General features: G+C 45.1%; 1 protein-coding gene across 2 annotated transcripts in view; it reads right to left on the minus strand.

The window, feature by feature from the left end:
* PKD1 (polycystin 1, transient receptor potential channel interacting) overlaps window positions 1-25,721 on the minus strand; it is a 112,463-nt gene that overhangs the window by 58,955 nt on the left and 27,787 nt on the right. For both annotated transcript variants that reach the window (XM_083473932.1, XM_083473931.1), the window contains exons 2-6: window positions 11,287-11,358; window positions 9,231-9,302; window positions 8,236-8,405; window positions 6,458-7,126; window positions 4,272-4,455 (exon numbers count right to left, since the gene is read on the minus strand). In XM_083473932.1, the coding sequence (XP_083330058.1) occupies window positions 4,272-4,455; window positions 6,458-7,126; window positions 8,236-8,405; window positions 9,231-9,302; window positions 11,287-11,358 (1,167 nt within the window). The remainder of the gene's footprint in view (window positions 1-4,271; window positions 4,456-6,457; window positions 7,127-8,235; window positions 8,406-9,230; window positions 9,303-11,286; window positions 11,359-25,721) is intronic.

A 25,721-nucleotide genomic window follows, 5' to 3' on the forward strand; every position in this document is an offset into this window, starting at 1 on the left:
TGGATGTGGATTTTTCCTAACACAAAAACCTTTGTATGCAACTTTCCCCTACTATGCATGTTTTTCCAAAGCATTTTCCCCTAGCAGAATGCATTTTTGCAGGGAAGTTTTATTAATTTCTGCATTTCCATGCACACTTTGCCTCCCCGCCCCCCGTACATACATTTTTATACACGTCACTTGGCTGGAAAACAGCATTGCAAAATGTGTAGAAGTGTAGATTTCGTTCACCTACTCTTTCGTAAAGTGTGGATTAGGTAGATTCGCCTTTAAATGCAAAGCAAATCAAAATTCGCCCTCACCCCAAGTGGGCACCTTCTCCACCAAGCACTTCCTTCCTTAAGCACTCAACACCTTGAGGAGAGGTGGGGGTGGGCTAAAGAAGAGGAACAGCAAGAGAAAGAGGAGAAAGATATCAGGCGTTGCCTTGTTCTTATGTCTTCTGGGTCAGTACTTGTCACTGTGCTCCACCTTGGATTTTGATATGAGTGGGTGGCATAAAAATATTTTTTATAAACAATTTTTTTTAAGCATCAACGGAGGGAGGGAGAGAGATAGATGGAGAGAGGGTTCTCTGGCTGCCACACAGGCTAATGGGAAACAGATTCCTTCGGCAGTTGCTTTCCCACAAGAAACTGAGTATGTGAAGGACCTTCCAAGAAAATGCTCAGTAGCTCCACCAATTCATCTTCTATCACTGAACTAGGAGCGGGGGCGGAGGGGGTGGTTGGACGGACGGGAGGAGGAAACTTCATCAGCTTGGAATCCTTTGCGCCCTGTTTATCTAATAGAACAGATCAAATAAATACAGCAATACCAGGACGTAGATGACACTGGGCGGGGGTGAGAGGGAAAGCAAGGCGCACGGCAGCTGGGAAGGAGCTCACCCCACTGCGCCCCATCCCCCCCAGGGGGGTTTCATTCTGCCTTCAGCCCATCCAGCAAAATAAAATAAAATACATAGCAACACCCCAGCCTGCACATGAATCAAAGAAGCAGTATCCAGCTACGTTCTACTCAGAGAAGTCACACACAAATCAGCGTTCAATCCCACCAATTTCAACGGATCTGCTCAGAGCAGGACTAGCACTGGACATAACCCAAAGGCCGAGAGGGCAACTGGCCAGTGACTCTTAGTGACTCTACAACCAAAGGTTGGACGTATCAATAATTTCAGACTCCAACCCTGAAAAAAGCCCAAATCTGGGATCCAGAAGAAGGGCCAGTTGGGAAAATGGACTCGGGGGCCAGGGCCTCCTTGAGCTGGGGAAAAAAGATTCATCAGGGTAGTGGCCTTTCCCCAACCTGGTGCCCTCCAGCTGTTTTGGACTGCAACTCCCATCAGCCTTAGCCAGCATGGCTCTTGAAACAAACCAGATGGGGTGCTGGCTGGGGGATGAAGAGAGTTGTAGTCCAAAGCAGCTGGAGGGCACCAGGCTGGGGAAGGCTGTGTTAAGGACTTTGAAGGGAATAAAACACAGATGTTCTCAATTTTTGTCTGTGAGGTATTTGAGCAGATGCCGGCTAGAGCCCAGTGCCGGAGGAAACTGGCTGTTTTTCCTCCAGACGGATGAATCGTGAACTACGTAATGAGAAGCAGTCAACAAAAGAAAGGACAGCTCCTCCAGGTGTCCTGTTTACTGAGCGTTAGTGCTGATTTGCTTGCACAAAGCTTGCACAAAGCTTAGGTTATATCTGGCCTTTACTGAACCCTTATTTCAGGGGGTTAAACTAGATGGAGATTCAGGTCCCTTCCAACTCTATGATTTGTTTGCAGGGTGTTTCAATTTCTTACAATATGTTATATGTTCACAAATTATTTGTTCACCTCACACTTTTCAATGCACTGGCCTGTCCCCCTCTTCCTTTTTTTTTAAGTGGCTCTGTGGCGCTAAATTCACTTGAATTACATAAACCTAACTTTCCTGGTATGCGCTTGAATCCTTCCTGCAAAACACTTTGACAGTCTTGAGACGCCCAAAGAAGGAAAGAAATAAAGAGGAATAAAGTAGAACGTCCTGTATCTTGGCAGTGTCTAGGAAGGCTCAACAGGAGCTGCCGATTCCACCCACTATGAGGTGGAGGCAGGATAGGTGCCAAATTGCAAAGGATTTGATTGAGCAGAGCCAACGCAAATTGCACAGTCTTGAGGAAACTTATGGTACAGCAATGTAGCCTTTAAAGTGACAGAGGGCTGGAGGTTGATGAAATCACGGAAAGACAGGCCTGATACAGAGGCAATGTTTCTGACCTAAGATTGTGTCATGGGATCGTGTACTCTCTTCCCCTCCTCTAGGAGGAATTCGTTCAGTCTGCTTTTTTCAACAGACTGGCCCAACTTGATGGATCTGGGGCTTGCTCGACGACTGAAACTCCCAACACGCGATCAGATTTTGCACTCCTTCAGATTTTGCAGTGCGGTTTCAGAGCACAAAAAGTATGGAACTCTCCTCCACACACACATTTTTACAGTTAAATGCATATAAAACACACATTTCAAAGAACAGAGAAAAGCATTGGAAAACACATCTTTTTAAGGAAAGGGTTCAATAATACACGCGGTATCACATGTATCTATGTGTACAATTCAAATGTGAACTTTACATGCATTCTTTTCAAACATCCAGACAAAACCGGATTGATCTATGATTGAGTGCCAGCAAAAATGAAATGAGATGGGTGTAAGTTAATGTGTCCACCTCTACATTCCTCCCATAGTTTGCTTTAACCTTAGTAGGGTGGTACGCCTGCATCAGCCCTAACTGTGGTTAACCCTAGCACAGATGGCTCCCATTAACAGAGTCTGAACTCAGGATTCAAAGTGGATCTGCTACTTAAGACCAAATGCCCATCTAGTCCAGCACCCCATTCTCAGAGTGGCCAGTCGGATGCCCCAAGGGAAAGCCCCTAAGCAGGACCTGATTGCAACATGACTCTCTGCACTTTTGATTCCTGGCACTTGGCATTCAGTGGCATTTACTGCCTCTTGACACTAGAGATAGAACATACTTCTGGCAATGACAAGATAATGTGTTAGCCACCAATGCAGCACATAATGCCACACGCACAGCCATGATTAATACAAGGTGAAGGGATTTGCGGTGGAGAGAGAGCACGGTGTAATTCCATTGATTATTAAATCTGACATGGCATCTTGAATCTTAATGTGTTCTTTCCCCTGTCACCCCTGCACACAGATCTGCCAGACAGATTCAGCAGTGTCAGGACTCAAGCCTGCAATGCGTCCGTAATACTTTGGGAGTCTGGCAATCAGTCTGAAAAGGGGAAGATGAAATAGTGCAATAAATTAATCATTTAAGAGGCTGGGAAGAGGAGGAGATGCTCTTTATCAGTGGAAACAAAATTTAATGGGTTTTGGATGACTGACTGAAGAACACTCCTGCCGCAGATCTAATTTGGTCCCTTGCTAAGAGCAGAATCTCATGTTCACAATCCTGCGCTTCCGGGTAGGTGTTTATCATGGGTGGATACTCCTCATGCAGCTATGTTTGTGTCTATGTAATCTGTTAAGGGTGTTTGAAGTTGTTAGGCGCCCTCTATTGCCCTCCCAGAGCTACAGTTCTCAGAGTTCCTGAGTTTAACAGAGGGATTGACTCTGTATAGCAACTGTAGCCAGAGTATTTGGAGGGGAAGCCATGACTGTTTAAAGTGGTATCATAGTACCTTAAATGTAGGATGTGAATGTGGCCCTTAACAAAGCGGCCGCCGAGACCATATAACACCGGTCTTGAAAGACCTACACTGGCTCCCAGTATGTTTCTGAGCACAAGTGTTGGTGCTGACCTTTAAAGCCCTAAACAGCCTTGGTCCAGCATACCTGAAGGAGCGTCTCCACCCCCATCGTTCTGCCCGGACACTGAGGTCCAGCGCTGAGGGCCTTCTGGCGGTTCCCTCGTTGCGAGAAGCCAAGTTACAGGGAACCAGGCAGAGGGCCTTCTCGGTAGTGGCACCCGCCCTGTGGAACGCCCTCCCACCAGATGTCAAAGAGAAAAATAACTACCAGACTTTTAGAAGACATCTGAAGGCAGCCCTGTTTAGGGAAGCTTTTAATGTTTAATAGGTTATTGTATTTTAGTGTTCTGTTGGAAGCCACCCAGAGTGGCTGGGGAAACCCAGCCAGATGGGCGGGGTATAAATAAATAAATAAATAAATATTTATTTATTTATTTATTTATTTATTTATTATTAACCTCAACAAGTATCACCTTATTGCAGGTAATTAAAGAACCATCTATCTTTTAATCACTTACCTGGTGACGCGGGACACTAAGAAACTCTGGATCTGGGGGCTGCTGACGAAGGCCAGAGTACCGTTGCCATATTCCCAGCAATGCTGCTGAGCCTCCGGCCATTCTGCTTTCTCCGCCACCAGCCAATAGCAGTGGCTGTTGCCAGGGAAGACCACGCTATCCAAGGGGCACACTGGCTGGACCGCTGTGGAGGAAGCATCAACATGTCATTGTTCAGGCTGCTTCCTGGAAGCTCAAGGGTCAGACTCTTGTCTTTCCTGGCCAAGCTATGGCAACAAAGTCATGGAAGAACCCCAGGGCAGCCAAGGCCAAAAGGAAGAGCATTACCTTGCAAAGCTTATTTTAGCAAAAGTCACCTAAATAACGTGGATGAGTATAGGGAGAAAAGAAATCATAGTAGCTCTCTACTGAGCAAAACTGGACAAAAACAATGTATAATTTGAGGAGAAAGTAATAGAGAGGTTTTGCCTTTGTTGCTCCAGGTCTTGTAGAGAGCAGGGAGACATTCAACGAAACACACAGAAGAGAAACCCCCTCAAAAGTGGACAGTCAATCAGGGCATGTGATATCTCAGGAAATAACAGGCCACTCTGCCTGGTTCCTAGGCCTGGCCTGGTTGATAGGCAACACCTCCACCCCCACCCTGCTCGTTGAATTTAACACTAACAGAAATAATTAACTAGGGGTTAATTACTTGATTCAATAAAATGTTGTTCTAAATTAAATGCACATAAAAATACCTGTAAGTTGCAGTTCTTAATCTTTTCTAATAAATTCATTTAACTATACTATAAAATGGTGTGTACATATGCAGATAAATATTCACATGAATCAAACACACACTTTCCTATTTCTGTTCAATAAAATCATTGGTCTTTATTGCATTTCCTCAAGAAACTTTATTTATGTCAAGATTGAAATTCCTGACATAATCACACTCAAATCACAAGTTCTGTGCATCTCTTGTGTCTACCACATTTCACTGAAGTCTTATGGGAAACTAGAATTGGCAAAAACTGCCAGCTTAAATATAATGGTTTGCTGGGCTGCTCTGTAATATACAACAAATGTCTCCATAATATCCTGTCACCCCAAATATAAATTGACTTGGAATTTATCCAATTCACTTCTATATAATAAGCTTCTTTAGCACCCCAGGTGATCTAGTAGCTTGAATATGATTGGAAAGGGTGTAATTTCATGATATAGTCCATATTCTACAGGAGACAAATGTTATTGGGTTGTTGGGGGGGGGGAGGTTATTTTATTATTATTATGTATTTTGTGGTTGTATATTCTGATTTTATCCTGAGAACTGCAAGTACAGGGCGGTATACAAATTTAATAAATAAGTTAAGTAAGTAAGTATTGTAGCTTGTATTTAACTCTAAGGCCACATTCACAGCCTACATTTAAAGTGGTATACCACTTTAAACCGTCATGGCTTCCCCCAAAGACTCTTTGGAGCTGTAGTTTGTTGAGGGTGCCAAGAGTTGTTAAGAGGCCCTATTTATTAATTACATTTATATCCCACCTTTCCTTCCAAGGAGCTCAAGGTGGTGTACATAGTTCCCCCTCACCCCATTTTATCCCCACAACAACCCGAGGTAGATGAGGTTGAGAGACAGTGACTGGTTCAAGGTCATCCAGTGAACGGCTGAGGGGGGATTTGAACCCCAGTCCAGCATTCTAACCACTGCACAACACTGTTTCTCTGTTCCCTGCTCACAGCTACAATTCCCAGAGTGGTTTAACACTCAATCCCTCTTCACAGGGAACTCTGAAAATTGTAGCTCTGTGAGGGGAATCTGGACCTCCTTTCAACCCTCAGCTCCCTTAATGAACGGCAGCTCCCAGAATTCTTTGGGAGAAGAAGCCATGACGGTTTAAAATGGCATCATAGCACTTTAAAAGTGAATGCAGCCTAAGTTCTACTACTGAAATTCATACACCTCAATTAGTTATGTCCATTAATTTCAGTGACCTGCTATACGTATGGCTTACGCAGATATATATACCCTGTATATTTGCATTGTTGTAACCTGTCCTGGGATCTTGTGATGAAGGGTGTGTAAGAAATTGAGAACAACAACAACAACAACAACAACAACAACAACAACAACAACAACAACAACAACGTGAAGTTGCCAGCTCTGTCTCTCCTCATCGGACAATATTCAACTCACTTTGTCTGGGCTCTTTCTCCTGCGCTGTGATGCTATACACAGCTGACAGGTCAGTTCCCCCTCGATTCCTTATCTGCAACCTCAAACTTTCATTTGTCTTCACCACACGAGGACACTGAAGCTCTATCTCCTCTGGGGCTGCCACCACCGTGACGTTGGTTTGTGCGGATGTCAACCGGCCACCGACAAAGATGGCAACCGTGACGCTGTACTGCCCAGGCGACGTGTACTGGTGAAGGGCAGTTGTCTTGGTGGTGTTCAGAAGGCCTGTGTGGTCCCCAAAGTCCCACCGAAAGGTGTCAATGGGAATTGGGGCCCAGACGCTGAAAGCTACCCCTTGGTAAGGGGCAAAAGGAGCGTCAGGCCCCACCAAGGAAATGGGCAGCTGTGCCGGGAAGACACTCGGAACGAGGGCAGGGCCGCCACACACAGGCCCGGCGGGTGGCACGTCACAAAATGGCAAGCAGTCCGAGGAAGAGTTTGGTTCGAGAGCGATGCCACACAGGCAGTGCGCCTCATGGCTGAAGCCCGCGTAGTCCTGCCCTCCAGCAAAGCAAAAAGCACCGCATGTCTCTTCCGTCAGGTTCTGAGGGAGGGTGGAGGTGAATCGGACAATGGAATCGGCCAGACCTGTGTTGTTGTCTGTCAGGCAGGCAATGTAGTCAGCTCCTGCAATAATGGCGGAGGAGTGGAGAGAGAGGACAAAACAAATGAGGTCTCACATAAATACAGAATTCCAAATTATAGTTCTCAAGTCATTAGGCCAGAGGCAGGGAACCTCCAGCCTGGTGGCTCAATGCGGCCCTTCAGGATTCTCTATCAGGCCCTCAGAACTCTTGCATGCGACATGCCTTAAGATGCACCCCTCACTAGCCCCAATCTGTAGCCTCCTCAGCTGCTTTTGCCTGGCTGGAACGTTCTCTGAACTGTCAACGATGAGCTGCCCTGTCTCTGTGGCACCCGCTATCTTGCACATGGCTTGGATATATTTTTTAAAATTTACTTTCTGAGCAAGCAGTTTATGGGTTGTAGCTAATGTCAGTCCTAGCCTAGGTAGACCCATTGAAAATAATGGGTGTGAATTAGGTCTACTAATTTCAGTGGGTTGACTTTGAATAAAAAGTTAGTTGAATACAACCCCATGGATTTTCTAAGTAAAACAAATACATAATCCTCACTTCCCTATATGGTAAATATTCCCACTTTTGCTGGTTCCAAAAAACAAAACAAAAAAAACAACTGGAAGAGGCCTGATTAGCTGATTTTCTTATCTCAATGCAGCACAATGGAACTTCATAAAATGGGACTAAAAGGCATCTATTTTTGTAACGTCCTTCGGAGACAGGCCAGACTTGCATACCAGACTGGTACATTCCCTTTCTTGAACCAACATGCTTACGTCTCCCGTTATAAAAAGAAAACCTTGAATTGGTCTGACTTTATCAATCCACCATTATTTATTTATTTCCCAGCTTTCATCCTAAATTCCCAGTGTGGGTTACAGTATTAAAAACAACTTTCAACTATAATGCCCACCCTCCCATCCATAGCAAACAGAGGAGAGGCGCCTTTCCCCCCATTGATGGGGTGGCTGATATAAGTCACGCTTGCACGACATTGTGGGCCCTGTCTCTTTCTTTCCTTTCCCCAACCCCCGAAGCCATTTTGTCTTCTGCCATGCCCTACAGCAGCCATTTTGTGACTGGCAGCGCTCACTCAACATTCTGAATGTGCCCATCGGCCCAAATAAATGTCGGCATCTCCTGTCCTAGCCTCACCGCAAGTAACGTCGCTGAACGACACGTTGAAGAGCGGGACATTTGCCACCTCAGGAGGCTGAGCGCATCTCGTTTCCGACCGACGCGCAACCTTCACTCTTCTCTCTTCCACCCAGCGGGGGAGCCAGGCGAGGCGGCAGTCGCAAAGGAACGGGTTCAGGCTTAAGTTTCTGAAAGCAGGCAGAGGAGTGAGATGAAAGGCACATTCTCCTGAGAAGCAAAAGCCAGCCTTTTAAAAAAAATATTTTCCTACCAATAACCGCTGTTACTTATAAAGCAGAATGCAGGATTCCCGCCTCCTGCCCCCCCCCCCAATTTATAAGTGCCTTGCAATTTCACATTGGATGGGTTGCTGCAGGATTTCTCTGGCCTAAGGAAGAGAACACAATGTCTCCATTAGGTTTCCAAAGGATTATGACAAAGTCTGTCAAAAGCTACGGCACGTTAATGGCAAGCCCTCAGAAATGTCAGAGCTCAAGAAACAATGGGAAATTTCTTTGCTGCTGTGAACCTACTTTCTGCAACGCTACACACCAAAGACTAGTGGGAAGGAAATGTGGGGGTGTAATTTAGAGATTAACTTTCATGGGTCCCTGCAGCTGCTGCCAACAAAGGTGGCACTAGAACAGCGTTGCCATATTTCAAAAAAACCAGGAAACCACCAAAAGCTGTTGACGTATGGCAGCCCTACACTAGAAGTGCTGTAGTGGTGTCAGACCCGGGAGATCAGGGTTCAAATCCCCTTTCAGTCATGAAGCTCACTAGGTGACTTTGGGCCAATCACTGCCTCTCAGCCTGACCTACCTCACAGGGTTGTTGTGAGGATTAAATTGTGAGGGAGAGAACTATGAGTTTCACCTTGACTTCCTTGAGGGGCGGGCATGAAATATGGACTATAAATGCAATAAACCCACTGAACTATTACATCAGAAAAAGGAGAAAAAGAAACAATACTCTCTTGAAAAGATATGGAAGTTTAGAATGCTCAGACTTACATTTCACTTAAATTAAATAAATTATCAAATATTCCATCTTGTAATGAAGAAATCTTGTTGTTGCTTATATCTCTGCAGTCAGGGAGAGACAAAGAACAATATTATCTTGAGTATTATCTTGAGAACAAAAAGGCTTCGTTTTCTTGCCCAGACCCCCACATCCTGCCCCATATCAGCTGGAATGAAACAAGAGAGAAAGGAACCAGAGTCCTTGCTAATTTAGCAACAGCCTAAATAGATTTAAACTACATGTTACGTCATATTTTAGAGATACATGTTTAGCACTACCCTCCTTAATTTCCAGGGGGGGAAAGGATTAGGAATGTGATGCATGGAGAGAAGGGACTTTAATAACACTTTCCCGCACTCCTTGCAATGTCATTTTTCTGCCACAGGTCCACCATCTGGCAAGTTCCCCTTTTCCAGGTGGTTTGTGGCAGGAATATGGCACAGGAAGGAAATGGTTAAAGCCTCTGGAAGTTTTTTGGTGGGCGAGGGGAGAAAGGAAAGTGGCAGGAGAGAGAAAATGGTGAGAACTAATTAGGCCTTTTAAAAAGCAAGTTTAATGTCATATGTTGTTTGGACCTTAAATCCCACTTTTTCATATAAGCCCTTAGAGCTGGTCTCCGTCTGAGCTGACACTGGCTTTCAGCCCAGAGTGGGATGCCAGCCTTGGTGTCTTTTCAGACCAAGGTACCCTGAGTATGAAACTGCAGCTAATTGTCATTGGCTATGTTGGCTTTCTCCTTAAACCACCTCTCCTTTCCTGCACCAGGAGCCAACAGGCCCCAAGATGCGCCAAAAATGTCCGTCCACCCAACCGACCACTTAGGGCTGACAGCCCATCTGACACTGTTCTCCTTTTTCCCTTTTCAAGAAGGATAATATTGTTCAATGAATAGAGGGCAAAGGCTTTGGCTCGCTAGGGTAACGACGTTCTGAGGAAACCAGGGAACCAGAGCGGCTCAAATCACAGCCCATTTTGCTTTTTAAAAACCTCATTCTGCGGTAGGGATGCAGGGCTGTGTGAGAGAGAAATTCATTTGCGCTTCCCAAATCAACATGCGAAACAGAACACAGATATCCTTCAAAGTTTGCTCTTCTTTGAATTTTGTGATGCGGTTATCTAACCGAAAACTGAGTTTTTAACAATGTATTTCCCCCCCTTTTGCCTCTGGTCCTGCTCATCACTGGCATCCGGCCCCTAAGACAGCTGCCCACGAGGAAATGTGGCCCTCAGGCTCTGCTCCATGCTAAAATAAGTCAATATTCTGCATTAATGAAATGCAAATTCTTCACTAAGAAAAGAATGAAATCTGTGCTTTGTACAGATCATGCAAAGGTGCCCAGCTCCTTCTCCTGCAGAATAGCCACTGAACAACATGAACCTCGTTCCCTGATCTTAGCTCAAAGTGTCCCTACACTTTTGACCGCAATGTCACAGCATTTAGAGATTTCTTTTAAAATTTAAAGCAGGGATTCCGCACACAATGAATGCAGCACTCGCTCACTCCTAGGGATGGGCAAATCTGTAGTTCTTGTTCCATCAGTTTCTCATTTCTCCAGTCTTAAATTCATGTCTCCACATTTCCAGATCAGTTGGTGATTTTTTTTCAACCCTCATGAAAATTATCGTCTTTCTGTGAATTTCTTCCTAATACACATATTTTTGCATGCAGCCTGATGTCACATTTTTGCAAAATGATTTCCCCTACTATAATTCCTTTTCGTAACTTATTTTCAATAACGTGTGGTTTTTTCTGCACACATTTTTGTGCACATCACTTGGCTGACATTGCAATGTTCGGAGAAGTCAAATTTTGAAGGGCGGCTGTGTTTCGGTTCACTTATTGTGTTGGAATGTGCCCATTAAACGTGTTCGCCTTTAAATGTGAACTTAATCCCTGCTCAGTCCCACCTTTCCTACGTGCAGGGTGTCAACGGTGGGATCACAGAATACACACAGGCCTGGGTGACAGGAGGCTTGCCAAATACCAAAAAAGGGAAGGCAAATTTAAATGCTGCAAGATTTTAAAGGATGTAACAAGACACTCACAATTTTGTCAGGGAAGTCAGCTGTGCAAATGCCTCGACGTTTAAAACACTGATCTTGTTACTGGAAAGATTCCTAGAGAGAGAGAGAGAGAGAGAGAGAGAGAGAGAGAGAGAGAGAATGAGAATAGAGCTTGTTATCGTTCACATTTTATTTTGTCTTTGTTCCATCATCCTGGCTTCAAAAGTGCTTGTCTGTCTCCCCACTTCATTCCAGACTGAGACAAAAAGCTGTTTTTTGGCATGTGAAAACAGAGGGATCCGCTTAGCCAAAGACAACACCTTTCAGCTATAAGCCACTCACAATTCCTAAAGCTGGATTATCCATTGTAGGAAAATGAGGCCATATATGAACAAAAATAGCCCAAAATATTTCAACGGTAAAATACATTCAGGTGGAATTGGCAAAGGGCCAATTGTTGTTGTTTTAAAAAATGTATGCATTAAGAATGTAGTACATTTTATTTAAAAAATTGTAAACCTTAGTAAGTTTATTTTCATTAATCTTCATGTGCTAAAAACATTTATCACTAAAAGATATTAGAAGCATTCATGCGCATAAAATCAAACGAACTCACCAATGATATTCATATAAATAGCCACTTATAAAACGTCAATAAATATTAAATATTTTATACTTCATAAGTCTGCTTATAAATTTTTCATTATTAAATTAAATATTAAATGTGATAACATGAATCTCCTCCATCTGCGGTTATTCCAACTCCTTTCTTAAATATATATTGCCCTACTAATCTCCACCCTTCCAATTCTCCTCTATAACCCCCTGATTCTTTAGTGTAATTTTGAATTTAAGAATTGACATTTGTTCCCAGATTTTCACCATTCGCTCATTTTAACCTGGCTTACTGTTTTCCTTCCCGTGTTTTAGCATGCATAATCATTGCGAAGGTTGAGATAAAAATAAAAATCAAGCTCAGATATTGTATGTGTATTCTTGGGTTGTTCAAACCATTTTGCAAATCAAAATCCATTTTAAAATCCATGTAACGTTATACCCAGGTGAATACAGTGGTACCTCGGGTTACATACGCTTCAGGTTACAAATGCTTCAGGTTACAGACTCCGCTAACCCAGAAATAGTACCTCGGGTTAAGAACTTTGCTTCAGGATGAGGACAGAAATTGTGCTCTGGCGGCGCAGCGTCAGCGGGAGGCCCCATTAGCTAAAGTGGTGCTTCAGGTTAAGAACAGTTTCAGGTTAAGAATGGACCTATGGAACGAATTAAGTACTTAACCCAAGGTACCACTGTAATGAATCTGGAGCAAGCACTTTTAAGATTTAACACAGATGTTATAGTTGACATGAAGGGGAACCTCTGGTCACACTCTTTTTCTAACCTTTTCTGTCACATCCAAATGGGAACTTTCATACCTGGAGGTGATGCAAAGTCCCATTCTGGATGCAAAAATGAGACTTTGCGCTTCCTATTCCTCTCTTCCCTCCTCTGTAAAATCTGAGATATGTGTCTTGTTCCAAAACGAGAAAACACACACACATATATATACAGAGAGAGAGAGAGCACTCTCCCCCCCCCTTGAGCAGTTCCCCTTGTGGATCTCTTGCCTTAGTTATCAGTGGGAGAACTGAGGCATGCTCTGGCAACTTCTCAGCTGGTTTACTGCAATATATTGATTGTGAGGCTGCAACTGAGACCCAGGTGCAATTACATTGCATCAATTCTAAAACCGAAGTATTAGGTACTCGTTTGCTTTGGAACTCAATTCAAGGTGCTGGTGTGCTCAGCTTTAAAACTATACGGTAGGAGAGAAACTGTCTGTTTGGATCACACCATTTCCTCTTCATTCCATTTCTTCCAATGAAGCACACTGGCTCTTATGGGTGCTTAGAACAGGGATGAGCTCTTCCCAACACCACTGACCTCTTAACTTTTCTCACACCACCAGTATCTGTCAATATTCTGCTTGTGTGACACATTCCTCACCCACCCAGACCAGACAGAATCTCGGGAACATTCTGTGACATCTGACCTACTCTGCCAGTGGCTGTGGGAGAATTCGCTAGCAACAGGCTAGGAAGGGTTCGGAGGGCCTTTTCAGAAATCCCAGCTTTCATTTCAGACTTAATTTAAACCCAATCAAGTGGCTAAAACAAAACAGGATTTGTTTGAAAAGGGATTTTTTCAGCTGGCCAAACCACAGTTCCCAAACGCAATTCCCCCTCCTCCCCAAGCTAGAAGACGACGATAAAAAAATAAAACTGAAAGTATTATTATTATTATTATTATTCTCCTCCTCTGAAGTCAAGTTATAACTTTGGGATAAATGAAGTCTTTCAAAAGAGACTTTTTAGCTAAGATGCAAGCAGGATAGGTATGAAATATTCAATGGATTTGACGTCTTCTTTGAAAGGTTTGGGAAAGGGGTGTATTTCCTTTCCTTTGTTCCCTCTTCATTTTCTTTCATTTTTTTTGCCTTCAGCTTAACAGCACATTAAAAAGAGAACTGCCAACACATACATTTTACAAAACTCTTTAATTTAATGCATGCAAATTAAAGCTCACAAAGATGCTTGCAGCCCCCCAACCCGCCCCCCCGCCCTCATTTCCTGATGGCAGAGTGCTCAGGAGCAACTGTGCAAAATCCTTGGCGCCCGTAAAGGAGCTCTTCTCATTTGACACTGAGGATCATTTCTGCCTACTCCCACTCACAAGGCTGGAGACCAAGAACACCAGATTTGCTCTGAAGGATCAATACCACAGCAGCTCCGCTCAAGACTGGCTGGCCCCTCTCCACTTGGTACGGACGCAGTTGTTTTTATAGCTCAAACACCATTTTCCTTGGCTCTTCGCTGCGTACATCTAGTCCCAAACTGCTTAGGAGGGTTTTCCACCTTCTGTCCCAAATACCCAAACGATGTGCAGTGAAAATTCAGATTCTGCAAAGGCTTCTTTTGCAAAACGTCATTCTGCCCGGCCATTTGTTTGTCAAAGAGTGCTCGGTTTTTAAAAATAAGAGGCGCTGAAGCTCAGAACCAACTGACAGCCCTTTTGTCTTAGCACAGATTTTTAAAGCATTCATTTAAATATAAAGGTGAGGTACCAATTTAACTTTTTACTAATCGAAGGCAGCAAACAACTAAAAGGAACAGTCAGAAAACAGTTGAAGAGCCATGCAGGAACAAAGGGATTCTGCACATGTTCAAAGGCACTCTCTTCTCTGTTATTATTTGACACAGGCTCCAGCCCAACTCCAGAAAGAAGCTCTGGAGCAAAGACCTCATAAATCCTCACTTAAACTGCAGGTGTTGCCTCTCTGGATAAGGAACACAATTGCTTACCTATTCTTCAAACACACTCAATATTAAGTTACAGATAGGTAGCCGTGTTGGTCTGCCATAGTCAAAATAAAAAAATTCCTTCCAGTAGCACCTTAAAGACCAACTAAGTTAGTTCTTGGTATGAGCTTTCGTGTGCATGCACACTGGTATCTGAAGAAGTGTGCATGCACATGAAAGCTCATACCAAGAACTAACTTAGTTGGTCTTTAAGGTGCTACTGGACTCAATATTAAGTTAAATTAAAACGGAGGAGGGGAAATTGAAATTAGGCAACCTACTTCTCTTTGGGAAATGCTGGAACTCTGGCCTGTTACAGGGTTGTTGAAAGCAACTATTGAGACAAAACGGACTTCCTGAACCTAGCACCCTCCATATGTCTTTGAACTACAGCTCCCATCAGTCCCAACTAGCGCAGCACAGTTTTTATAGCTGGGGCTGGTGGCAGCTGTAGTCCAAGACATCTGGAGGACACCAAGATGGGGAAGGCTGAGGACTCAGCTACCTTGGTAAAGAAAAATCGCTTTATATACATTGTTTATGCATTCTAACATTGTGACACCAGATGGTGCTGTGGAGTTCCGTTTTTGCTAACCCGATTTCTCATACAAAGTTTGAACGTGTTTAACTGAAACACTTCTTTGATGTGTCTAAATCCAGCCTGAGTTAATCCTTGTCAATGACCACACACCTGGCTGCATCAGGCCAGTAAGAGGTTTAGGGTGGGATATTTAGAAAATTGGCTGTTTCCCCTTACTCCTTTTCCTCTTAAGCCACAAATTACTAACTTAGGTTTGTGGGGGCAAGCAGGCTGATAAGAATTTGTGTGGGCTACTTGTGACCTGGTTTGCAGAGCAGACCTTCACACTGGTAAGCATCCTGTGGGGTCTCTCACCTGGGGCAGCACCATGTCTGCTCAAAAGGTCTCCCATATTTGGTTTTAAAAGCAAAATAAAACCTCCCTGCATGTGGAAGAGCAGCTCAGGGGAAAAGCTAGTCTCCCTGAGATGCTAGCTTTCAATGGGGAAATGTGGGGGGGGGGGAGCAACTGGTCCTGCCATTCTGCCCCCCCCCCCCCCCGCATTTCAAAAGTGCTTTTTCTGACGGGCCCTCGTTTAAGCTGCGGCAGAGTTGTTTTCCTTGTGACGGCTGCCTTCTCATTCCTTTCTGTTCTGCTGCTCTGCTACCTCCCAGCCTCAAAGAGCTGTTATCATGAAGCTGTCACATTAGAATATACTGGAGGCCAAATGCCGCCCCCGCCCCCAGCCGCTCAGCAGCCCCCTAGAGTCATGTGAGTGCAATACTGGAGGTTTGCCATTTCAGTTGCTACTCTTAACTAAACAGCAAAATTGTTCTCCGGTTTCAAATACCACCACCATCACCACGAGCCCCCTAAGTGATGGGCAAAATCTGTCCATTTCAGTTTCTCATTTTTCCAGTCTTAAATTTGCTTCCGTTCCATTTCTGCACAAGATTGCTTTTTTTTAAAAAAAAAAAAAAAAGAACACACAAAAATCCATTAGGCTTTTTGAGAGCATTTCTCTCCAACATGTGCATTGTTGTATGCAAAACACACACACGTATGCTGCAATGAGACAATGGAGTGTGCCTCCAGAGGTGGTCAAATCGCTGGAGAATCACACCGCCTGCTGTGGCTGCAGAGACTGGTAAGTCATTACTGCTGCCTTCTGCGTTGTTGTTTTCTGCGTTAGCAGCACTGAAGTGACCTCCCCGAGGCCCAAGCTTGGGCAGTGTGTATGGAGGTTTTGGGCTACCCATATGACAAGGACACCCCCCCCCCCCGGTCTAGCTGATGTGGTCTGAAGAACAGCAGAGCAATACATTTGGCACCAGCTTAGGGACTCGACTCCAGATTTGTGTAGGGTTTACTCCTTAGCCCTTTCTTCTCCTGAAGATACCCTGCAACGCTGCTGGGGTTTAGGACCAGTGTTTCCCTTCTCCCAGATGGGCTTCTTTTCCAGGTTGATGAGCCCCATCTGCCCCTCACTTCCTCTACAGCATGTGCAAAAACTGCCTTCTTGACTGCTGGACCCACTATTGGTCTTGTCTGCTCAATCTGCTGGAGCCTATCTTCGCATGCAGAGAAAGCCCCCACCACACTGAGGGTATGAGACTCATCAGCTACCCTCACCTGGTTTAGCCTGCCAGTCAAAGCGGGTATCACATGCTGACAGCTTCTAGGAGCCACAGCTCGGAGCTAAGTGCGGGGGGGACCGGACCAAAGGTGGACAAACTACCCCAGAAGGAGCATGTGTCCTCCACCAGAGGTAACAACCCTCCCCTAACACCCCAGAGGAGTGTCAACCCCTTTAAAATAAATGAATGAAATGACAATAGGCTCCCGAGAGCCCACAGCACCCAGTTGCCAAGGAGAAACATGGCAGCTCTTGCATTTATTTATTTCTCAAGGCCCACGAACACTTCTGTGGCATCACAGCACATGATTTGGAAATTACTGGAAATTGGGAGTCGAGTCCCTTCCAACACTACAACTCTTGTGGCCTACCCCCACAACACCTACTCACTATGGGTCCTACTAAAGCAAACAGTCTAATTGGTCAACGTCTAATAGATATCGAGCATCAGAACAACCTGGCCACTATAAGGAAATTCTGCCCCTGGTATGTTCATTTTCCACCTCTCCATTTTGACTCTCTGGCCCCATATCTGCACAAACTTATTATCCCAAAATACAGGCATGATTTTACACTTGCAAGACTGGATGTTTTGCCATCTGCGGTACTTGAGGGTCGATTCCAAAAGATCCCGCCTGAGAAATGTCTTTGCCCCTGTGGAGATGGTAGCACCGAAACAGCAGCACACGTCCTCCTGTCTTGTACTCTCTACAAAGACTTGAGGAACGAGAGCATCACCCCACTCGTACTAACCATCCCAGGGCGCTCAACCACTGCCACAATGTCCTTTCTTCTATCAGATCAAAATGAGCAGATAACAGCAAAGGTTGCTAGGTTCATAGCAGGGGCAATCAGAATAAGGGCCACTAACTGACGGCTGATTCAGAACTTTAAATTGTGCTCTTATATCAGATTTCCTTTTCTGTGTATACTGTGATGTTTTACTGTAGCTATAGTTAAAGGTAAAGGGACCCTTGACCATTAGGTCCAGTCGTGACCGACTCTGGGGTTGCGGCGCTTATCTCGCTTTACTGGCCGAGGGAGCCGGCGTACATCTTCTGGGTCATGTGGCCAGCATGACTAAGCTGCTTCTGGCAAACCAGAGCAGCGCACGGAAATGCCTTTTACCTTCCTGCTGGAGCGGTACCTATTTATCTACTTGCACTTTGACGTGCTTTTGAACTGCTAGCTTGGCAGGAGCAGGGACAAGAAACGGGAGCTCACCCCATCGCGGGGATTCAAACCGCCGACCTTCTGACCAGCAAGCCCTAGGCTCTGTGGTTTAACCCACAGCGCCACCCGTGTCCCTTATTGTAGCTATGGCCATTGGCTAATGCAAATAAAGTTTTATCTTATCTTATCTTATCTTATCTTATCTTATCTTATCTTATCTACAATTCTTTGATTTTATACCATTCTCTGACTGATAATGCCTTGAATGGAACGTGGAGAGGATAGGCTTTGCCACTGTATCGCTCCCCTCTGGATGGAGCAGAGGGATCCCAGTGCAGATGTAAACTCCAGGCATGACAACAGCAAAGTAGCAAGCCCCTGCGCCTGCTGCGCACTGAAGGTGCAACGCATGGCCTTGCCTTTGATGTAATCTGCATCATGCATGCACCTCCTCTGGGGTGGCACAAGGGGCTGCTGTTGAGACCCGTCCAAAGAACACATCATGTGAAACAGGCAACTGTTCCTTTGCCAAGTGTGATGTCATGTTCCCATTATGTCATCCGTAGGCCAGCTCTGCCTTTGTTTCTCCGGGAAAAGAAATAAAAAATGAGGGGGAAGGGGGAAAGAAGAAGAAAAAGAGACTGGCTTCAGATTCCTCCTCTCCTGGACCTCTGGCAAACGGCGTCCAGCCAGAGCCGTAATGGGAAAAGCATCAAGGAAAGGCATCTGCCCAGATTCAGGCGGGAGGAAATAGGCAGCGATTCGCTGCAGCAGATGGTGCAAGTTTAGAAGAAGCACAATTGCAAACCAGGACAGAAGTAGAGAAACTGCAAACGGGGTACCAGTAGCGCAGTAGTCTGGGGTCATGGGGGGACAAAGACCCATTACTATTTCTGCAGCAGGGCCCTGCAGAGTCCCTGTCTCTAGTGTCCTAGAGCCTCCCAGTTAACATGAAAGGGAACTTTTTCAATCCATTACCCCTGAGGATGTGGACAGGCTGCTTGGATGCGTGAAACCAACCACCTGTCTCCTTGTTCCTTGCCCATCCTGGCTAATAAAAGCAAGCCGGGAAGGGCTGGGCAACAGGCTCTGCAGGGTGCTGAATGCTTCCCTCTGTGAGGGAGCATTCTCAGACCCACTGAAAGACTTAGTCATTAAACCGCTTCTTAAAAAAACATCTTCAGACCTGGCCAGTATAGCCAACTATCGTCCAGTCTCAAATCTTCCATTCTTGGACAAGGTGATTGAGTGGGTGGTTGCCGAACAACTCCAGGCACGCACGATTCAAAGTGTTGGTGTTGACCTTTAAAGCCCTAAACGGCCTCGGCCCAGTATACCTGATTGTCTCCACCCCCATCGTTCTGCCTAGACACTGAAGTCCAGTGCCAAGAACCTTCTGGCGGTTCCCTCACTGTGAGAAGCAAAGCTACAAGGAACCAGGCAGAGGGCCTTCTCGGTAGTGGCACCCACCCTTGGAACACCCTCCCATCAGATGTCAAAGAGATAAATAACTGCCTGACATTTAGAAGACATCTGAAGGCAGCCCTGTTTAGGGAAGTTTTTTATGCGTGACATTTTAATGTATTTTTAATCTTTGTTGGGAGCTGCCCAGAGTGGCTGGGGAAACCCAGCCAGATGGGAGGGGTACAAATAATAAATTAAGCCACTCTTATTTCAAGTCACTCTGAAATAAGATATCAGAGCACTCCAAATAATTTGCCCATGTACATGAGAAGTCAACACATGCAAAGTCAACACATGGGAGATCTGAATTGATCATTGCAATGCATCCCTGATTATACACTAATATTATAATTATACAATACTAATAATTTTTGAATAATCTCCAAAGGCTGTGAGGAAGCATGGCTGGGACAATCATGAAGGGACCCTGCACTTTTGAATTTGCCAGGACACTACAGTGGAAAATACTGATCTAGGGGTCATCTATCTTTTAGTGTGGCAGCAGCTTTGGAAATCCCTGCCTATGGGCATCAGGCAAGGTGGCTTCACTGTACTCTTTTCAGTGCCTGCTAAAAACATTTTTGTTTAGGCCCATGTAGAATGTTTTAATATGTTTCTAATTTATTGCTGATTTTTTAAAAAATGTTTTCAATAGTTGTTTTAACTGCTTTTACTGATAGATTTATTGTTGTATTCTCTTTTTTGTATTCTCAGTTTTGCAAGGTTCCTTTTTTTAAAAAAACGCTCAAGCATTGTATAAATTTTATGAAACAAGCAAACAAATGTCTAATGTTATTTCAGGACCATCAGAAACCTCTGGATTTTCTCTCCAGAGACTAGAAGACTCCAAATTTGCAGCACACCTATGATGTGCTGTGTGGTTGTTGCATTCTCAGTTGTGGCAAACAAAGCCATTTGAAAAGGTATTGGTGACAGGAAGGATATAGGAAGCTCACTTACACTGCGTCAGGTCCTTGGTCCATCTTGCTCTGTAATGTTGACACTGGCTGGCAGTAGGTCTCCAGGGTTTTAGACAGGGAGCCTTTTCCTAGCCCTACCTGGAGATACCAGGGACTGAACCGGAGACATTCGGCATGCAAAGCAGATGCTCTGCTACTGAGCACCTATAATAGTGGCTTGCTTGAGGCTATCGAGTGTCTTGGTGAAAATTAAACCCTGCAGCTTCCTGCCTCTCGAGCCACAAATCTAAACCCAGAGTGCCAATTTGCATGTGCTCCTTCTGCAGCAGTCTGAAAACATTGTGGAAGTCATCTTCCAAAGCCCACTATTGGAAAGGAAATCAGGGTGGGGGAAGCTTCTTTGACCATTTGGAATAAAGAAGGGAACAAAATCACCACAGGGAGACTCCTCCCCCCCGTCTCCATCCTGTGGTCCAGATTCTGCCTAACTCTTCCGCCTCTCAGCCAGGTTTATTATATTTAGTCATGATGCAAAGGAGGTTAATTTTAGAAGGATGATGGATTTTGGAAGCTGGAAGGGATTCCCTAGAGAAAACTATACACTGAAAGTTCGCTGTTTGCTTTCTCAGTATCAGCTGAACGTAGCGGACAAATGCTCCCATCAGCAACTTTCAGGCCTCAGAAAAGTTTCAGGTCAGCATCTAAGTACATGCTGGAAAATGGCCTTCCTTGGCCAAAACAGAAGGAGAAGAACCAACAGGATAAACTGCAGATCAGCCTCCTTGAAATCAAATGGGAGTTGTAGTTCAGCAACATCTGGCAGGTCAAAGGTTCCCCAGACATTGGAACATAAGAAGCTGTCTTAATATTGCCAGACCTTTGGTCCATCTAGCTCAGTAGTGTCTACACTGACTGGTAGCTGCTCTCTAGAGTTTCAGACAGGGGTCCCTCCTAGCCTTACCTGGAAATGCCACTAAGGACTGAGCCTTAGACCTTCTGCACACAAAGTAGATGCTTTACCAATGAGCTATGGTCCTTCCCCTGCCCAGAGGAAATCTCCTTCTGTAGAGACCGGAAGGAAGAGTGTTTTAAGGTAATTTCCTCTTACATCTTTTTAATTAAAAGCCTTGGTGCAGTGTGGGGCTGGGACCCAGAAGCTAAGCCTTACAAAACAAGAACTGCTTTAAAAAAATGTATTGATCTCCCTCTTTAGCAGTTGTTGTTGTTTAGTCATTTAGTCGTGTCCGACTCTTTGTGACCCCATGGACCAGAGCACGCCAGGCACTCCTGTCTTCCACTGTCTCCCACAGTTTGGTCAAACTCATGCTGGTAGCTTCGAGAACACTGTCCAACCATCTTGTCCTCTGTCGTCCCCTTCTCCTTGTGCCCTCAATCTTTCCCAACATCAGGGTCTTTTCCAGGGAGTCTTCTCTTCTCATGAAGTATTGGAGCCTCAGCTTCACTATCTGTCCTTTCATTGAGTACTCAGGGCTAATTTCCTTTAGAATGGATAGGTTTGATCTTCTTGCAGTCCATAGGACTCTCAAGAGTCTCCTCCAGCACCATAATTCAAAAGCATCAACTCTTCGGCGATCAGCCTTCTTTCTGGTCCAGCTCTCACTTCCATACATCACTACTGGGAAAACCATAGCTTTACCTATACGGACCTTTGTCAGCAAGGTGATGTCTCTGCTTTTTAAGATGCTGTTAGCAGTCATAGAACTGCTGAAATCATAGAGTTGGAAGGGACTCTGAGGATCATCTAGTTCAACCTCATATCCAGCTGTCCCACATGGGGATCAAACCTGTAACCGTGGTGCTATCAGCACCACACTCTAATCAACTGAGCTATCCAGATGCTGACTCCACCAGGACTGCTTTTCAACAGATCAATTTCAAAGAATGCTCTTCAGAAGCAAAACAGTGCGGCTTTATCAGGACTCCAGAGCAGACCAAAGTGGCAACGAAGTGCATAAGGTTCTACTTGGTGGCTCAGAATGCAATGGCAGGTCACTCACCTAAAGTTAAGAGACCTGTGTGAGACAATGAATACTTTGCTCAGGATGAGCCACCTGGGAAGCGGAAGCTACGAGATCACTCTCTTCCTCTGGGGTGTCTGACTGCCTCCTCCACCACCAACCTGCACTGCCCAGCTGCAGCAAATAACAAAGGTATGATGGAGAAGGGAGCATCATTCATTTTGTCAGTAAGTCAGAAGGGAATAAATGTTGCATCTTCACAAATCCCACATGTGGCGATGCTCTAAAGGCCAGAACAATCCATCTGCCCTTTGGTCCAAAGAACTGGGAATCTGACCAGGGAAAAGGAATTAGTAAGTGACAGAATAGAAATTGGACACCTCTTCTGTGCAAAAGAAAACCACCTGTCCTGGTACCTAAGCCACTCGCCTTAATACGTGGCAGTGTCTGGACCACTGTAATGCAGGAATCACAGCTAAAGAATCCCCATCAGATGGCCACCCAACCTCTCTTGGAATGCCTCCAAAGAAGCAGAGTCCAGCATCTTCCAAGGTAATCAATTCCAATGTTGAACAGCTCTTACCTTCAGAAAGCTATTCCTAATGTTTTGGTCAGAATATCCTTTCTTGTCATTTGAATCCATTGGTTTGGGTCGTATCCTCTGGAACAGCTGAAAACAAGCTTGAATATGGCCTAAGGCTGTGTACACAACATATATTTAAAGAGCCTATTTTATTGTTTTTACTATTGCTTGTTAGCCGCCCTGAGCCTGGCCTTGGCTGGGGAGGGCGGGGTATAAATAAAAATTATTATTATTATTATTATTATTACCCACCCAGAACCCTGGGAGCTACAATTCTCAGTAAACTACAGTTCCCAGGATTCCGGGTGGGCGGGCGCTTTAAGTACATGTTGTGTAGTGTACACAAGCTCTAGACAAAACCTTCCTCTGGTTGTCTTAACTCATTTTTGCAATGTCTACCTCCTCCTGATCCTGGCCAGCTGTTCTCCAGCACCTTCAAGAGAGGCAAATCTGTCCTTTTAATCTTTTCCCCTTAAAGGAATTATGTATCTCACTGCGTAAAAGTCTAACCGCATTACCAATCGTTAACAGCCGGCGAGCGGCTGGGAAGGGGGGGGTGTCCCTCCCTGAGGCCGCCCCAATGCGCCTGCCTCTGTTACTCCAAGGGTGCAGGGAGATAAGAGACAAGGGAGAGGGTTGCAGATATCGAAAGAGCTTTTGCAGGCCATTTGCAGAGCAGGCCCTGGGCACGTGAGGTGGGCGTCCCCTCCCCTATTTCCCCCTTCTCCCCCCTGGTTTGTTTGTGATCCTGTAAACCCAAGGCCGTCCAGTGCACGTGGTTGCGTCGTTCCCCACGCCATCCCAGCAGGGCTGCTGTGCTCGAGCGGATTGGCTCCCCCGCTCTCCAAAGGAAACATCTGCACATTCCAGACACATTTTGTAACGGGAGTGAAACCCATCCTTGAAGTGAAATTTTACAGCCGCCATAGCGCACAGTAACGAGGGCTGGCAGGAGGGAACGGAAAAGTCATGTTTAAAATATTATTCCAAGGGAGGCGGCTGCCAGGGCCTCAAATTAATCATTAGAATATGTCTTTGGATGGGGGGGGGGAGAGAGAGAGAGAGAGGAGGTGGTGGGGAGAAGAAGAGGCGTTATGTAACGTTTCTGTCCCCCTCCAGATTACAGAATGGCCTCCTTTCGCTGACCCACCCACCGCCTCCAAGTGCAGAATTGCGAAGGAGGCCTTGTTGACAGGGCTGAGAGCCTCTCCTGCCAGACGGTGGGCACAGCAGAAAGGGAAAGAAAGAGGAGGCAGGCAGGCCGGCCCTCTGCGGTTAACCAGGGCATCATTTCACGCTTCAGAGAAGTGGGCTTTCTGAGGGCCAAATGAGATGGAACCATGACACCATAGTTATGCTATGGCACTCACACCACAGCTGTGCTTCCAAGGAACTGGCAGTACAGTGGTACCTCGGGTTACATACGCTTCAGGTTACATACGCTTCAGGTTACAGACTCGCTAACCCAGAAATAGTACCTCGGGTTAAGAACTTTGCTTCAGGATGAGAACAGAAATCGTGCTCCGGCGGCACGGTGGCAGCAGTGGGAGGCCCCATTAGCTGAAGTGGTGCTTCAGGTTAGGAACAGTTTCAGGTTAGGAACGGACCTCCGGAACGAATTAAGTACTTAACCAGAGGTACCACTGTACTGCCTCTGATGTGGCGCTGCCATTCTGAATGGTTAGCAGTTCTGACAGCTAGGGATGATGGGAGCTGTAACAACAACAACAACAACAACAACAACAACAACAACAACAAATATATTTATATGCCAACGTCTTGAGATAGGCTGGACAAAGGCCTGGGAGAACAGGGTCCCCACTCAGCCACAAAGCTCAGTGGGTGACCTTGCACCAGTTGCCATCTAACAGCCTAGCCTACCCCACAGGGTTGTTGTGAGGATTAAATGGGGAGGACAGAGTATGCTGCCTTGAGCTCTGTGAAGGAAACAATATGAATAATTCTTAAACATTAAATAATTATATACTGTGACACACTTATGTATTTAAACCAGTGGTCCCCCCCCCCAAGAAAATTGGGATTCATTGTTGCAGATTTGAATTTTATTGCCTTATTACCTTGCTTAGTGAGTGCTACAAACCGTTGTTTTGAATAATGCTTTTCATAGGGTAGGGGGCACAAAGTGCACATTGGAAAGGATGGCTGCATATTCCCCCCCCCCCCGGAAATGCAAATTACGTAGATTTGTAAACTCACTGGAATTATTCTCTCCCCCCCCCCCGCCTAATGTGATTTCCTCTCTACCCCCACCTTCCAGAAAAAGAAAAATTCTACACTCAGTCAGTTCATTTTCTTTGTGAAGAAAAGCTGGTGGCTATGATCTTCAGAAGCTCTGAAGCCATTTGGCATAATTTATCCTGCTTCTCCTTATTACAAGGGGCCAGGTCAAGGTATTGAACCCCTTCCTCCAAGGGCTCTCACTGGCTCACTGTGTCTTTGCCCACAAAAGGATCTCTGTAGCCGTGAGTGCTAGAACCTGGCTTTGCCTTTTCAAACAAGAGCCAAGATTATTGTTCTATTGTTGCTCCACACCCTCTTTGAAATGTGAATAATTAAGTAGTATATAAATATCATAAATGAATAAATAGGAGTGGGGAGCCTGTCAACATGCAACACTCCTGCTCAAAGATTGGCACTGGTTAAACCATTTCCATTCCTTTATAAACAGTTTGTTATCTTGATTTCTTATTCTTCCGGTAAGTTGAATATTTACAGATAAATTGCAAACAGATAAAAACATTAGCAGGATTGTTGTAAGAGCCTGCAGTTTTATAAGAGTATATATTTACAGTAGATAATTAAATGAGCAAGTCAAATGAATTTGG

The sequence above is a fragment of the Podarcis liolepis genome (genome assembly GCF_965112155.1).
Source record: "Podarcis liolepis genome assembly, chromosome: 14".
Lineage (NCBI taxonomy): Eukaryota > Metazoa > Chordata > Lepidosauria > Squamata > Lacertidae > Podarcis > Podarcis liolepis.